We start from the raw sequence: 17716 nt of genomic DNA, 5'->3' as shown, positions 1-17716 counted from the left end.
TTAATAAGTTAACAATAAAATGCATGAAACGTTAGTGATTTTTAGTCTTTCATGGCAGCATTCAGGTGTCTTATCTTTTTTTTTCCTACCTATTCTGATAGCCTTGAGAGGCTATTTCAGCTTCGCCCTAACGTGTAGATGAGCTCACGGGGCTCAAATCAGAGTGTTGCTAACACTGGCCCTAGCAACAAGAATCTACGACCGGATCGGAAACGCGAGCCACTGAGAAGACCCGGCGAGAAACTCAGTGGGCTGTGTCTATGCGTTATAGTTTTATCTCTGTACTCATTTGGGCCAACAAAAAAAATGCACCTAATATTGTCTTAATTTATCCTGAAGCTGACTTCGAACCGAAAACACTAATTTCGCAAGTTCATCTCTACCTCAGTTACGTAAAGAGAGCAAGTTATTTCATTCAATAAACATAAACACGTTTTACTAGCCCTGTTATTAGGTTTCTTATTGGCTGTAAAGTTGTTTGTGAACAGACCCAAGGTGCCTGATTTTATACTACATACTTTGTTTTACGAAGTAATTTTGATATTGCACACAATTTAAATATTATTATAGAGTAACGGCCTTGAATGCGGATAAAAACAAATTAATCGGTTATAATTTGATCACAGGATCTTAATAAAGTAATAGTTTGGTCGGATGTAAGTAAATATAAGCTGTTATTTATGGATGTGTGATCATCAGGTCACAAATATATTCTTTCGATCGTTGCGTTAATCCTAACATAGTTGCTATCCCTTCATTAATTCCCGAGATTATTTGTCAATCTAATGCTAATTATTCACAAAGAGCGCCATCACAGTCAGGTAGTCGATTCGTGAGCCGTATTAAAAAAGTGATCAATTGTAAGCTGTATTAAAATAAAAAACAAAAACACATAATGTCTTTCAAACAATCAAATTACAGATAGAAAGAAGAAGAATGTTATAAAAATACATTGTTATGACGTGGTTCCCAAATAATTCACATTGGGATATCGACGTAAATTCTTATTTAGAAAGAGAGAACAGTCATTGTTAGTTTTCACTAGTTTTGACGCTCAATATCACGCATTAGCATGACAATGCGATTATCGTCATTCCTGTCGAAACTTTTTATTTGGAGTGTTAGCTTTTTAGCATTGTTGTAATTTGGAGCCCAAGAAAATCAAGGAACGACTCTAAAGACAGACAAACATATACGATTATTATATATAAGATATTCGATATATATATATATAAGATTTAGCATGCGTGAACAGGTATAATATGATTACGAAACGTTCGATGTCCATGCACCATATTTCTCTCATCCATCCATATTTCTTCATCTACCAGTACTCTTAATTTATTTTAGGGACATTTGCATGAAAATATTTAGGTACAAAAACATAGGTACAGACACAGAATATTGTATCTATCGTATGTATAATAACTCGTTCCGACAAGTTGCTGGGTAGTCATAAAAATGCAAATAAATTCATCGTTCATACGACAGGAGAGAGGACCGGCGTCAGAGGCCGCGGCGGACATGGTGTGGCCATTAAAATAGCAGTTCTCGCTGTTGTTCATTCTTGGCGGAATTTTCAGAACTTGTTACAGGATTGAAATTGTTTGTCGTAGACGACCTGTGTCCTCAGTGTGAGCACAGTGTGAGTTTGAAGTCGTCGCGGCCTAAAGGATAAAGACGTCCAGTGCATTCGTGTTGAGCGATGCAACGGTGTTCGAATCCCAGGCGCGTACCAGTTTTTCTAATGAAATATTACGTACTCAACAAATGTTCACGATTAACTTCCACGGTGAAAGAATAACATCTATACTAATATTATAAAGAGGAAAGATTTGTTTGTTTGTTTGTTTCGAATAGGCTCCGAAACTACTGGACCAATTTGAAAAATTCTTTTTCCATTAGATGCCGACATTGTCCCTGATGAACATAGGCTACTTTTTTTTAAATTTATTTTATTTTATTTTTTTGGTTTCATGTGTGTTTTAATGTTTCCGAAGCGAAGCGAGGGCGGGTCGCTAGTCGTGTAATAAAAATCCAACCCGCAAAATTATAATTTGCGTGATTACTGGTAGGACCTCTTGTGAGTCCGCGCGAGTAAGTACCACCACCCTGCCTATTTCTGCCGTAAAGCCGTTTTGGTTTGAAGGGGCAGCCGTTGTAACTATACTGAGACCTTAGAACAACTTTTACGCGGTCGAGAAGTTAAAAAACTCGGACTAAACACACAGATTGCTCTGTGTCATTCAGCATTCGTTTAGTGAATGTTTTCTATTTTCAAATAACAGTTTTTTTTTTATTATACCTGTAAATGGATGTGGCTGCATAGGAAAAAAAAAATATTTTTTACAGTTGATTCTGGAAAACGGGCGGAATTTCAGAGCCAAATGCTGTTGTCATAAACACTGCGATATAATCGGACGTCTGGAGGCCGAGTTATCACATATGCTTGTAATTCGTGATCTCGTCAGCACGGAATCCATGATGGGCTTTGAACTTCACGATACGATGAGATATGTGAACTGTAGTGTTGATTTTTCTCTATAGTAATTAAACTGAGTGTTAAATTACTTAAACAATCAGAGATTACAAAGATAATTAGTGATTTAGAGACAATGGGTTTGTGAATGACCACCACATACGACCGCTGTAGAGAATGAATCGTAGACATTAAACTGGAAGAAATGACTTGATTTTCGTTTGCCATTATAAACGAAACTTCATTACCCACTAAAATCACAACTTTTAAAATTAACTTATTTTCATTACCCAAAAATTTCATACGCCCTGTTATATGAATAATCTTACTAAGTTGTCTAATGGCCACACGCTCACATATATACGTGTTTTACGAGGGTACGCAATAAAACTCCTTTTAGGTGACTAGCTTACAATGTTTAGTCATATTTACCAACTACGAACAACGTTTTATGAATTTACAGCATTTAAAAATAATTCTTTACACTTGTCGATTGATGGATGAAATGGAAATTTGTCAAATTTGTAAATACGAATCGTGTAAGCGCATCATGAACTTGAGTTATCATCCAAGTTCAAATACACCCTGAGATCTGAAGTCATCGTGGCCTAAAGGATAAGACGTCCGGTGCATTCGTATGTAGCGATGCACCGGTGTTCGAATCCCGCAGGCGGGTACCAATTTTTCTAATGAAATACGTACTCAACAAATGTTCACGATTGACTTCCACGGTGAAGGAATAACATCGTGTAATAAACACCAAACCCGCAAAATTATAATTTGCGTAATCACTGGTGGTAGGACCTCTTGTGAGTCCGCATGGGTAGGTACCACCACCCCGCTTATTTCCGCTGTGAAGCAGTAATGCGTTTCGGTTCGAAGGGTGGGGTAGGCGTTGTAACTATACTGAGACCTTAGAACTTATATCTCGAGGTGGGTGGCGCATTTACGTTGTAGATGTTTATGGGCTCCAGTAACCACTTAACACCAGGTGGGCTGTGAGCTCGTCCATCCATCTAAGCAATAAAAAAAAAGATAAAATTACAGTTAAATTATTAATTAAATCCTCAAATTCAATTGAAAAAAAAAACAAAGAAACATAGTTCCAAAAACTCATTTTTCTTCGTAATTGTTAAATTAAAAGATTGTTTTTCGCATCAACGTCTAATGAAGCGACGTAATCCTAAACCCACTGTGCACTAACAAGAGCTTCTAAAGCTCTCATTAAGCCTAATAATGTCGTAAGAAATTGTAATTAGTTATCTGATAAAATTAAGATTTTTATTTAGCTAACCTGATCTATTATTTGTTGTAGTTGCTGACCACTTACCTATTTCTGCCGCGACTCGCCTCACGGCTTAAAGCGTACCAGTTTTTCAAACAATTAATAGGTAGATGAAGCATTTGTATTGTGACTGATGTCTGGGTCCTCAGTGACATGAGTTCAATCAGAAAAATAAAATTCTGTTATCCCTGATAATTTAGGTTACTTTGAATCCATAGTTAATGTATGTATTAAGAGAATAATACAAATTATGTTAATTGATAATACTATTTGAGGCTCAATATTGTTTACAATGATTTTATACTAAATTCTAAATTTTTAATCATGTATATCTCATGATCTATGCAATTTAAAATGCTACCTTTTTGTTGTTTGCCTGCCGTTTAATTGGATTAGAATTACTCTATCCTTCAAGCTGCACGCAAGGTTATTTCGCTTCGAAGATAGCTTGCAAATAAATACATGAGTTTGTGTCCAGTATTCTTGTTTATACGACAATGTGATGTAAACAACGATATGTACCTATGTGCGTAAATTCTCATTTGAAGGCCCGATGCCGTTACTGTAGTCCAGGAGCTGGACTCAGCGTCAATATTTGGGATAGGGGCCATTTTTTTTGACTGGAAGGTAATTTGATTAAGATGTTCAGAATGTACATATACATAGGTTTAAGAAAACTATTAAAGAACATCTGTGCAATAAAGCTTACTATAAAGTCAATGATTATCTAGAAGATTGCACAAAGTAGATATGAGTTGCTCGCTCCGGGCATTTCAATATTGTAATAATTGTTACGTTATAATACATCTTGTAAAAATGAATATTGAAAAGAATTTAATATTTAAAAAAAAAGACATGCCCGCTGAGTTTCTTGCCAGTTCTTCTCAGGACGGTAGCTAGTTTTTGTGAATTGGCGGTAGTTCTTTTTGATGTTCAACAAGTTTAGTGTGTACTTTCATTTATGTTGAATAATTTTTTTTTGATTTGATTTGATTTGATTTTCTACCCCGTTGTAGTTGAACTAGCCCAAACTACCTCAATAGCATCAAAACAACGTAAATGTCGGCATACTGATGCATTTTACTCGAAGCCTAATTTCATTCGATACTTTGTCCCTACGGAATTCCGGATAGAATTTCGTTGGTGCCACAACCACCAGACCTTTCTTTTCGGTAGTCAGACTATCCGAAGTGCGCTTAGGTGATGAGGAAATATCTCGCTGGTTCAGGATTAGGTATGGGGTACCACGATGTTAAAGCCACACTACGTTTTTTTTTAATTATCTATTCTATATACTACCTATTGTAGTAACCCTGAGTTATACTAGATTCACCGGGCGAGTAGGTGAGCTCACGGGGATCCAGCCTGTGGACGTGCTAACACTAGCTCTAGCAAGAGCAGTGCTTCGCAGAATCTACTACCGGATCGGAAACGCGAGCTACTCAGAAGATCTGACGAGAAACTCAGTGGGCTGTGTCTGTGGGTTAATTTATTCGCCGAACCCTTCGTCGCAAGCGTTCGACGAGAACGGTGACTGGTGCTTAAAGTACCTAAAAGCAACATTAGTGGATCGACATTGCAATTAAATTTTAATTGTTTTAAGTAAGTAAGTAGTAAGTAGGTACAGAATATATAATATTTTTCCTTTTTTTTGAGAATATTTTTTTCTTTGATTGTAAATCAAACTTATAGTCTATCTTTTTCGAGATAGGCAGTAGGGTTCAGAACACCACGTGGAAGAAAGTTTCTTACCAAAAAAAATGGTAACAAATGGTAAAGATGAGTTAGATATTAGATTAAATACGATAATTGAATGATATCTTCTATTTCTATATTGATAATAAAACTTTATTTCATAAGTGCTTTTTTATTGTAATTTGTATTAAATGTTGAATAAATTTTTAATATGAGGAGTTATCATTTCGTCGTATTTTTATCATTTAAGTTTAAAAAGAAAACACAAATGTTTAGTTTAATTTGAATAAATAACAGAGTTTTAATAAAAATAAATAAACGAACAGATGCTGTTATTATCTTCATCCTCGCCTCCCCGACTAGTGCGGAACGAACGCTGGAGCACTATTTCATAATTCCACCATTGAACTCTAAAATATTTCCGAAGCTCACGTGAATTACTGGGCGTTTTGTAAGTGCCCCACGTCACCGTAACCGTTATTTATTGAAAAACTCCGTGGCCGTATTGCTGAAACAAGGAATCGCAATATATTTCACAAACTATGTGATAGGAATGATATTGGAATTCTTTTGCAGTTTTCAGTCATTTTCGAACAGGCTTGAGTGAGAAAACTGTAACGCCAAGCAGTTCACCTATTGCAATCGGCCTGCTACCGTTAACGGCCACTGTGAATATCATGTCTTAGATGCTTGGCTACACAGATTTTTTTTCCCTACCTAAGCTGATGGTCTTGAGAGAACATTTCAGCATAACCTTAACTAGTAGGTGATCTCACGGGGCTCAAACCTGACGACGTTGCTAACACGAACCCTAGCAAGAGCCGTGCTTCGCAGAATTTACCACCGGATAGGAAACGCGACCCACTGAGAAGATCCGGCGAGAAACTCAGTGGGTTGTGTCTGTGTGTTAATTCCCTTCGCCGCAAGCGACGGGTTCGACGAGAACGATGACCGGCGCTTGAGGTACCTAAAAGCACTGTTAGTGGATCGGGTGGATCGGCTTGCAAATGTTCAGACACGAGCCAAATTTACAAAGATTTTTTTATGATGAAGGAAAAATCGCTTTAAGCGCTTTATGCGCTTAGACATTGTCAGGTCGAACATAATATATAAACATTTTTTAACAATAAACATATTATGTTTATTGTTAAAAATTGTTAGTGGAACTTACAGCGCATCTGTTAGTAGTACAATTAGTAATTACACCATTACAATGTTGAGGGGCAGACAAAAGCGCGGTCCATCTATGGTTAAGTAGATGGAGCTAATAAATATCAAGAAATGAATGTCGTTTAATGTCTCTTTTTCAAAAAAACAGGTGTACATTTCACACGCCGTAGAAGTAAAACCATCAAAAGTTTTGGCTTAAAGATAATGGGAGGAATGTAAAATTTCGGGAAGAGCATAATTAGTAATGATATGAACTTACATCTCAAGGTGGGTGGCGCATTTACGTTGTGGATGTCTATGGGCTCCAGTAACCATTTAACACCAGGTGGGCTGTGATCTCGTCCACCCAACTAAGCAATAAAAAAAAATGATACAAAGTTTGATAATTTTTTTACATTTTATTCGTATATATTACATAGATTTATTCAGATTGTATTAAGTACGAAGCAGAACACAAAGAGAACGACGAACATAAGAAACACTGTCTAATGCTTCCTATCTCATTTTCTCACACGTTAAATCTTATGAATTTATGTGTCTATCTCTTTTTACTGTCGCTTTTTCGTTTCATCGACTTTCAAATCACAGCAATGATATAGAAGATTTCACTTAAAAATATGCTCCAAGCAATTACGGTGCAATCACATAATGTTTCCTAAAATAAAAGCTTAGCTGTTAATTTAAAACTAGTTGTTGAACGTAGCGTTAAAATTCACAGCACTCGACCCAAGTTTTTGTCATCAAACACAGTTCGGCGATGTTTGAGCTGTGCTAGTACTTGTATATAACTGTAGTTTCGTCGCGCCTTGCATTTCGTAGACGCCCGCGACATTCCTGCTTAGTTAAATGGAACTTTCCTAATTTGACTTGTCGAGTAATCGAATCACGTCAGCGCTCTTAGTTGTTAATGTTCGTGAAATGTTTGCTGGCTCCTGCACTCTTAAGAGTTGTTTTGAGAATACCTTTTATGAATGGCATCGAGGAGCCGTCAGACGTGATGTTCAATAGATCGCAGCTCAAAATCGAATCAAAATCGTTTTTTTTTTTTTTTTTTTTTTTTTTCTTTTTTTTTAGCGCGGGTAGTCACAGAAAACACACGAGTTTTTCGTTCACATTTGTTAAAATTGATTTAAAATATTAACAAAAGTCTTTTTTGAGAAATTTACCATTTATTGTGATAAGTACTAGTGTCTGCCTGCTGGGAAGTGTTATTCTCCTGTTTTAAATATTTACTGATTTCAAGATGAATGTACTGCAAAGTAGTTTGTCAGACTTGTCGGAGCACTTTTACAAGAAGATGGCTGATTTTGAGGCAAAGCTTCATCCACAGTCAGTATCATCTCCCTCAACATCTTCTCCGGACCTGGCTGCTGAGTTTGCAGTGTTTCGAGCATTTATCACTGAGGCTGTGTCGGGTCTACAAAAACAGATTGAGGTTCTGTCTCACAAACTTGATCACATGGAGATGCATGGCCGCAGGAAGATGTTGCTTTTCCACGGGGTGGTTGAACAGAAACAAGAAAATACATTTGAAATTGTGGCCGACATATTGAAAAAACATTTTTCATTAAATACTGTTTCAGTTCACGATATTAAATGGTGTAACAGAATGAGACAGCCTTCTGCCAGGGAAAGGGCACGACCGATCTTGGTGAAGTTCCATGATTTTAGTTTCCGCAATAAGATCTGGTTTAGTAAGTCTCAATTAAAAAGGACTGGGATAACGGTTTCTGAATTTCTTACGAAACAACGGCACGATGTTTTCATGGCAGCACGGGATAAGTTTGGAGTAACGAACTCGTGGACTAAAGAAGGCACAGTTTATGTTCTCGGCTCAGATGGCAAAAGACATCGGGTGTACTGCCGTAGACAACTGATTGAAATTGATAGGCACACCGTGGAGACTGTTCCTGTACAAACTGCCGCAAAACCAAACACGGCGTCTGTTGCACCAAAGCTTAAGCGTGCGGCCGCCCGTAAATGAAGATTCAATTTTATTCTGCATTTTTCTTTTTATTTCTGCTACTATTACTTTCATCTTCAGGTCGAATTCATATTCAGGTCGAATTCATATTTGTTTTTCGGGTAGTTTAAGGTTTGTACATGAGTATTTCTGCTGAATAAGTCGGATTAAGCGAATAGTTCCAATCTGCTTAGTTGTTGTGTTCATACTCAGTTCATACATTTATTTTGTACTCTGCATAATTTAACATATTACTTGTTTATGTAAATGTAATAAATTTAACGCTCAATGACATCACAACAACAAACACTTTTACCACAGATAATACTTTGACAAGCACAGATTATATTCTATTATAGATAACTTCGCGTGTTGTGTCATAGAGTAAGTATTTCGATATTATTATAATTTTTTTTTTTTTTTTTTTTGCGTATAATGTTGACTCCAACAATAATCTTGTGTTGACGAAATCTTTCTTCTGAATCTTTTTCCCATTTTTTTTTATTACGGCCTGAACTATGTATAATTTGTCTTTAGTAGTTTTGTTTTGTTTTTATTTGAATTATTATTTTCTTTTCTTTTCTTTAACTTCACGAATAATGTAAATATTTTTATTTTCAGTTTTATTTTTATTTATTGTTGTAACACTCAACCAGCGGGTGGACTGAATGTTTGTAGTTGAATTGTAACTACATAACCTGTAAGTACATTGGTTTATTAATATTTATTGTTTTGCTTCTTTACGTAACGACGCATATTAATAATTTTGTTTAGAATATTACCTGATCTCATTTTATATTTATTATAATTTAATTTTTGATGTCGGAAACGGAAAGCGATATAGCTGAAATATTTTTCTCAGCAAGTAGTAATGATGCAAGTTTTACCAGTGTTCCTTCTTTGGCTGAGACACTAATGTCGCAGTTTTCTGATGGTTCCCGGAACTTTAATGTTGTTCACATTAATGCCCAGAGCGTACCAGCACATTTTCCTGATATGCTGGCAAGTTTTAGCTGTGAGAACATCCATGCCATTCTTATTTCCGAATCATGGCTTAAGCCTTGTCTCCCTTCATGTTCGTATGCTTTACCTGGCTTCCGTCTTATTCGCAACGATCGCATAAGTGGTGGTGGCGGTGGTGTAGCCATATATCTCCGTACACACATTGAGTATACAATAATTAGTCTGTCTGCACAGCCTCCTCCACCTAATGCCGGTGAGCATCTTTTTCTGGAAGTGGAGCTAAACCACCGTAAAGTTCTCTTGGGTGTCTACTACTCACCTTCGTCACATTTAGATTTTTTCTCATCCTTTGAAGGCATCCTCGAAACTTTAGTTCCTTCTTACAACCATTGCATAATAATGGGTGATTTTAACACATGTCTTCTTAAAAGTAATAGTCGTTCTTCTTCTTTTCTATCTGTTACCGAATCTTGTAATTTATCTATTCTCCCCTTAAATGCTACACACACTTTCCCCAACTGTACCCCGTCACTTCTTGACCTAATTTTGATTAGCTCTCGAGATCACGTCGCTAAACACGGACAGTGCTCAGCCGATGCGTTTTCTTACCACGATTTACTTTTCCTTTCTTATAAGATTCGCCCCCCCAAGGCCAAATCTAGAATCCTCTTGCAACGCAATTTTGGTGGTATAGACCTGGATAACCTTCGTGAAGATGCTAGTGGTATTGACTGGGACCCCTTATTTGCATGTGACGACTGTGACGAAAAGGTTAAGCTCCTTACAACACTTTTAACAGAACTATACGATAAACATGCACCGATCCGACCGGTAAGGCTTAAGCATTTACCCTCGCCTTGGCTCACGGAGGAACTCAAAATATTATTATCTAAAAAAGCAGCATCCAAGGCAAGGTTCAAGAGAATACCTACAGTTGAGAATCGTAATAATTACATGCAGATTCGAAATCGCTGCAACAGGATGTGTAGGGATGCTCAACGCCAACATATTCATACTTCTGTAGAAAATGGAGATCCGGTGAAGGTCTGGAAATTTCTTAGAACTTTGGGGATTGGAAAGACACGTCATGTGATACACCCTTCTGGCGTGAATTTAAATGCATTAAATTTACATTTTTCAACTTCGTCCAATTTTAATGTGACAGTTAAATCGAATACAATGAACTCTCTTTCAAATCTCCCGACCCCGGATTTTTCACCGTTTATTTTCAATCACTTAACGGCTTGTGGTGTTAAGAAGAGCATCTTATCTATTACTTCTAATGCAGTCGGTGCTGACAATTTGAGCCGAAATATGATCCTACCAATCCTTGATGAAATCCTTCCTGTAATTACGCATATCATGAATTACTCTTTGAGTAATGGTACCTTTCCCTTTGCCTGGAAGGACGCGCAAATTACACCTCTGCCTAAAAAGCCTAATCCCAAATCATTTTCCGAGTATCGTCCTATATCCATCTTATCTTTCCTATCCAAGGTTTTAGAACGGCTTATTCATGCACAGCTGAGTGAATTCCTTTATGAAAATAATCTCTTAAATCCCTTCCAATCTGGTTTCCGTCCTGGTCACAGTACTACGACTGCATTGGTAAATATCACGGATGATATTAGGCTCGGCATGGAGAGGGGAATGTTGACGGTGCTTGCATTGCTTGATTTTAGTAATGCTTTCAACACCGTTGATATTGACATTCTCCTTGCTACACTTGGCTCTCTTAACACATCTCCATCCGTAGTTGATTGGTTTCGTAGTTACCTGTCTGGTCGCCGGCAGCGTGTTCGCATCGAAGATAATTTTTCTTCGTGGTGTGACACATGCGTGGGTGTTCCGCAGGGTGGCGTTTTATCTCCATTGCTCTTCGCGATATATATTAATTCTGTCTCCAACCATCTCATTTCCTCCTACCACTTGTATGCAGACGATCTCCAGCTTTATACGCAAGCCCCGGTGGAAGAATTGCCTCTTGCTTGCACCAAAGTAAATAATGACTTACTTAGTATAACAAATTGGAGTAAATCTTATGGGCTGCAAATAAATCCGACAAAAACTCAGGTCATTATTGTCGGTGCACCTAGAAGGCTTGCGACAGTTGATTGGACGCGAATTCCCCCAATTTCAATTGATGGAGTTCAAATACCAGTTAGTGATAAGGTGAGAAACTTGGGTATCTTTGTAGATAGGCATATGTCATGGGATGCACAAATTAAAGAAACTTGTCGAAAGATTTATGCGGCTGCAGGATCCTTAAGACGTCTGCGAAATTTTCTCCCTACTGCCACCAAGACTGCGCTTGCACAATCTCTTCTTCTCCCCATCCTTGATTATGCTGATGTTAGCTATCTCGATCTCACTGAAGCACAATTAAATAAACTAGAGCGTCTTCAAAATTTCTGTTTAAGATTTATATTTGGCTTACGAAAATATGATCACGTCTCAGAATTTCGCGCTAAGCTCAAGTGGCTGCCAATTCGCCTTCGTCGGAATGCTCATATTCTTTCTTTGCTCTATACTGTTCTATTTAATCCTTCTTCTCCTTCTTATCTCAAAAGACGCTTTGAGTTTATCCGTGATACACATACCATATCCCTGAGATCAACAGACAACATGCAACTAATGATGCCAGTGTATTCGACAAGGTTCTACGATCATTCCTTTACTGTTCAAGCTATTCGTTTGTGGAATGCTCTCCCGGTACGTATACGACATGCTGAAACATTAAATTCTTTCAAACGCCTCATTAAGGAACATTTTTTAAATATTAGTCAACCGATTTAATATGTGATAGGGTAGATTTCTGAAATTGGTATCTACTTAAATTGTATATGTTTCAAAGGTATTTTAAGTATATTTTATATGTAAATTGCTTATTCTTATTTATGTGTAAAGAAGCAAAATTGATTTAATTTTTATTTATTTTTTATTTTTAATAATTATTATTATATTATAATACTTTGTATTAATTGTATATATATTTACGGAGATATGTATGTGTATATGTATGTGTACATATATGTATATGTATTTCACTGGAATGGTACACCGCGCGTAGTTCGTTTCCAAATGATTCTTGTCCACCTGATGGTTGTCTGGAAGAGATCGCTTTTAGCGATAAGACCGCCAATTGTACTTTTTGTTTTTAATGTATCGCACTGTTTATTTGTTTTTTTGGTGTACAATAAAGAATACTCTCTCTCTCTCTCTCTCTCAAAACAAGAAGAAAAAGAAGTCATTATAACACAAAACGCGGCTGCTGGAGAAAATAGCGCAACAGCAATCAGGGAAGATCATATACACACAAATAACATCCTATTAGGCACCCTAGTAACCATCGTCGGGCTGGTGATTTTAATAATTCTACTTAAAAATTATAAAAAGTGCATGAAAAAGTGGATGCGCAAGGAGATACGCAATGAGATGTTCCAGAGAGTACAAGCAAGATGGACAAGGCGTGAGCAGACAAAGGCGTCCGGAGACGAGGAAGCTGCCATCTGAATAAGTGAATTAGTGTAGTGAACAAAAAAAAAAAGTGCCACGTAAAAGTGAAGATAAATAGTGAAATAGGTATATGGAACTAGAAATAAGCAAAATATTAGAAAAACTAGAATATATAAGAATTAGTTTAAGAAAATTAGGTCCTAAGCGAAGACAAGAAAAATCAGGTTTAGATAAAATAGAAGAAGCTAAAAATTTGTATTCAAAATATAAAAAATTAATATTCATAAGTAATCCCGAGTTGTCAGATGACTTGTCATGCTATTTCATAGAAATATTAGACGATAAAATAAATACATGTATTAATAAAATATTAGAGTTCAGAATTAAAAGTTTAGAACAAACATCGCGAACAATGGCGGAAAAATTTGATTTAAAAGAAGTAGGGAGCTTAATTCCTATTTTAGATGGAAAAGAAGAAACGGTCGAAAGAATGATAGAAGGCGTCGAGATGTTGGATAAAATATTTAAAGACGAAACGAACAAGAATTTGTTGATTTCTTTTATTTTGAAAACTCGTTTAAATAAAACAGCTAAATTGAAAATGAAATACTCTAAAAACATTAAGGAACCAATGATTATCACAACAACAGCCAATACCGCATTCGAAAAAATTTATCTCGATATTGTCGGACCCATGGACACCGACGTCGAAGGATACAATTACATTCTCACAATTCAATGCGAACTTACTAAATACATCGAAACGTTCCCGCTACAACGTAAAGACACGGTAAGTGTGGCAAAGGTTTTTGTAAATAATTTTATACTTCGTTATGGAATACCTAAGGTCATAACTACTGATCGAGGAGCGGAGTTTACTTCAAAAACGATGGAAGAGGTATATAAATTGTTACACATAACTAAGTTACACTCGACCGCTTATCATCACCAATCTATAGGTAGTTTGGAAAATATGCATAAACACCTTGCCGCCTTCTTGAGAATACAGTGCGATGGACAGCCAGAAACATGGAGTCACTGGCTCCAGTATTGGTGTTTTGCCTATAATACGTCTGTACACACATCTACAAAATATACACCTTTCGAATTAGTGTTCGGAAAACAATGTAACATCCCTAGTAATTTAAGAGATACAGTGGATCCACTATATAATCCAGATAATTATATGTTAGAATTAAGACATAGATGTCGCAAAGAGATGCGAAACATCGATTGTTAGATAATAAGTTATATAGGAAATATAATTACGATAAAAATGTTAACAGTGTTAGTTATATTAAAGATGACTTAGTCTTAATTAAGAATGAAACAGGAAATAAATTAACAGAATTATACAAAGGACCATATTCAGTGATAGAAGATTTAGGAACTAATGTAAAGATTTATATCAATGGAAAATGTGACATTATCCATAAAAATCGAACGAAACCTTATAAACTACAGTGTGTGATTTATATATATAAAAAAAAATGTATTTCTTAATTTTTGTTTCTTTTTTAAATAATCCCGGTGGTGTAGTGTGTAAGTTAGTAGTAAGTCAGTCAGAAATATAGCGTTGTGCAACTAAGACGTGCATTTTATTATATCCCGCGAACCCCGCACACCGCAAGCAGTAAACTTAGTTGCGCACCTGGCATTGCCGAAGTCCATAAGCGACGGTAACCAATCACCATCAGGTGGGCCGTATGCTCATATGCCCACAAAGGACATTAAAACGGGTCGTAGGAAATTTTGTGAGTTTACGAGTGGTAGGACCTCTTGTGAGTTTACGGGTGTTAGGACCTCTTGTGAGTCCGCACGGGTAGGTACCACCACCCTACTACCTATTTCTACCGTGAAGTAGTAATGCGTTTCGGTTTGAAGGGTAGCACAGTCGTTACACGACTGAATTTAGATTTTGAACCAATTTTTCAAGGTCTATGACTGCATTTTCGTTGTAATGTCCACGGTCCGTTGTAACTATACTGCGATCTTGGAACTCGTATCTCAAGGTGGGTGGCGGCATTTACGTTATAGATGTCTATGGGCTCCGGTAATCACTTAGCTTAAGGTGGGTTGCAAGCTCGTCAACAAGTCAATGCAATAAACAAAAAAAATATTGAGATAAGAATTAGATCTTAGAATTAGACTAAGTTTTCCTAAAAAAAAAATCTCATCAACGTTTCTTTTCATCTCGACTAAAACGTAAACAAAATATCAACAAAATGAACTGAACATCATTTGAATATCTAAATTGGCGATCCTTCGGCGTTTCTCAAGTTTCCTCATTACCTCGCCTTTCACCTGCCTTTTTTCTACCGTGATACCGGTTAGAAAAAAAAAACTGGAATTTAAGGAATTTTTTTTTGACGTCTACATGCAATGATTTTTTATACAACAGATATGTTATCTTCATAGTAACTGACTCTTCAAATCTGATCGCGCCATATATATCTACATACCTACCGATATAGTGCACACACATGTTGACAAGTAGCATTAATGAAAAGTACAAAAGATGGGATAAGCGCGTGAGTAAAAAAGATGGCTATAATTAGAATGATTGCACTTGTTATATTATTATTGCATTTGTTTAGGCGCGACTAAAGACGAAACGTCCCAATTGGCCTGTTTTCGAGTCTTCACTTGACGTGCGCTTGAAACATATCTGCTTCTTTTTACATATAAAATATCATTGGCTACATGTCGTATTGTTGTAGACACAAGTCGCTATTTCAATAAAGACAGATCTCGTGTTAATTAGCTGTGATGTGTATTGAATAAATGAATACACGGTAGTTTTCTGCAGCTAAAACATGCTCAATGTTAAGCAAACCGTACACCATTATAATAAAAAAAAAATCTCTAATATTGGTTTGATCGACAAAATTAAATATAATAGAGAAGGTCTGTATTAAGCAACGCTAATTTACTTTTAATGTATGAGAATAATCGTTATTTAACTAACCGTTATGTTCATCGTAGCATCAGCCAAAACGCTTCCGATATATAGAGGCGTGTCCCATAAATTTTCAGAGGAACTGGCTGTGAGCATTCTGCGTTCAACATGTTCTCACAACTATAATACATTGTCATAATCTGTTTATTTTGTCGAATAGTAGTTTAAATTAAGATATATAAATAAGATAAACTGATAAAATTAATAAAAAAAACTGATAAAATGTTAGAGAATGCCTATGGCATTAAGTCCGCCTTTATACTTTCTAGTATAAGAAGTTATAAATAAATAAATAAATAAAATTAAGTGATGCCATGAACGTAAAAACTGTAGACAAAAGAGGCTGTTAGAATTTCGGAATTTTTGTCTTTTAGTACAAGGTACCCCTAAACCAAGCTGTACCCGGGAGAATCTCCCTGTTTCACGGGTAATTTTTATTGTAATTTATCGACGACGCGTGACTGAGCAATTCTGGTGCAGTACAGCCTCTCGCCTGGTGACACAAATTACAGCTGATGTCGGAACTTGGAGAAGGTCCTCGTAATTTTTTTTAGTACTAGAGCTTAAAGAACTCAAAGAGTCGTCGTTTAGGAACGACGACTTTTTGAGTTGATTGAGTTGAGTTTGGGCTGCTTTGACTTCCTAAAGTAGCCCAAAATATTGGGCTACTTTAGCAAGTAGCCCAATATTTTGACGTGACAACGTCTTATGATTCGATGGAGCCGGCTGCACGCACAAAAAAGATGACTCATACGGCGTTACCTCGCTCTGAGGCGTATTTTCTTATGACGTTGTCACGTTCAACTATCGTCAGTAAACCGACTTTACAGACAACCGTTTTTTATTTTTTTATTTCGTATCTCTGATCTGATATTTAGCGGTTCAGATTGCATCGCACAGACATGCATCGCCCCATCTACCACTTAAGAGTCTTCCGAAGTCTTATTTAATATGTCATCTTCTTCTTCGTCGCTTTCTTTATTACTGAAGGTCGTGTCTTTGAAACTTGACCGTGGCCTGCCCCGTGAACTGTTTCCACCTCGTCCAATCCTCAGCTTCTCGTAGGGCGGTCGCATCTGGCAGCCCAGTTAGGGTGGTTATTTGGACAGACCAGCGGCTAGGTGATCGACCACGTGGTCTCTTTCCTGCTACCTTGCCCGTCGCAATCACTTTGTCCAAATTATTTGACTGTCGGCGGGCAATGTAACCCAAGTAGCTGCGGATCCTCTGGTAGCAGGTTGTTGAGAGCCTGACTGGGATGCAAAGCTGATCTAGAATAGACCTATTTGTCCTCTGGGCCGTCCACGGAATTCAGAGCATTCGTCTCCAACACCACTAATATGTCTAATATGTCATTAAGCGCATGAAAATCGTGAATAGTAGTAAGAGGCAACCCGATTCCTGTCAAAAATGATCTCTGGGAATACAGAATTGATGAATGGTAGCAAGTTGCAGATATAAATTCCGAATCAGTGATGAACGGTAAGATACATGAAATATATGACCGCGGTAAGTTCTAACTGCCGCATTAGTCTCTGAGTCAGCTGAAGTCTACGTCGGTTGGTAGAATCGAACCTTGGTGCTGTTCGTTAGACTAAAGGTTAAGGATTCCAATGTTTGATTCCAGATCGAAAACAGTAATTTGTTAAAAATCTTAGGTATTCGATACGTGCTGTCAGGTAATCTGTTTTTCTTTAGTATATACTTTTCCCGTGCCGATATAACACAAAATCTTAGATTGGGGTC

The 17716-nt window shown here is 36.9% G+C and overlaps 1 protein-coding gene and 1 long non-coding RNA gene across 2 annotated transcripts; one reads left to right on the top strand and one right to left on the bottom strand.

Annotated features, from left to right (window-relative positions):
• Positions 1-5611: 5611 nt before the first annotated feature.
• LOC134199910 (uncharacterized) lies at positions 5612-7938 on the bottom strand. The gene is made up of 2 exons (XR_009974571.1): positions 7796-7938; positions 5612-5967 (listed from the first exon to the last, which is right to left on the bottom strand). It is a non-coding gene; the product is annotated as an uncharacterized LOC134199910 (long non-coding RNA).
• Positions 7939-9411: 1473 nt separating this feature from the next.
• LOC134199909 (uncharacterized) lies at positions 9412-12460 on the top strand. The gene is made up of 2 exons (XM_062671613.1): positions 9412-10326; positions 11495-12460. The coding sequence occupies exons 1-2, from the start codon at positions 9412-9414 to the stop codon at positions 11555-11557; spliced, it is 978 nt and encodes a 325-aa protein (XP_062527597.1). The 3' UTR covers positions 11558-12460.
• Positions 12461-17716: the final 5256 nt, after the last annotated feature.

Source organism: Bombyx mori, chromosome 12 (assembly GCF_030269925.1).
Source record: "Bombyx mori chromosome 12, ASM3026992v2".
Taxonomy (NCBI): domain Eukaryota; kingdom Metazoa; phylum Arthropoda; class Insecta; order Lepidoptera; family Bombycidae; genus Bombyx; species Bombyx mori.
This window is presented reverse-complemented; position numbering and strand designations above follow the sequence as displayed.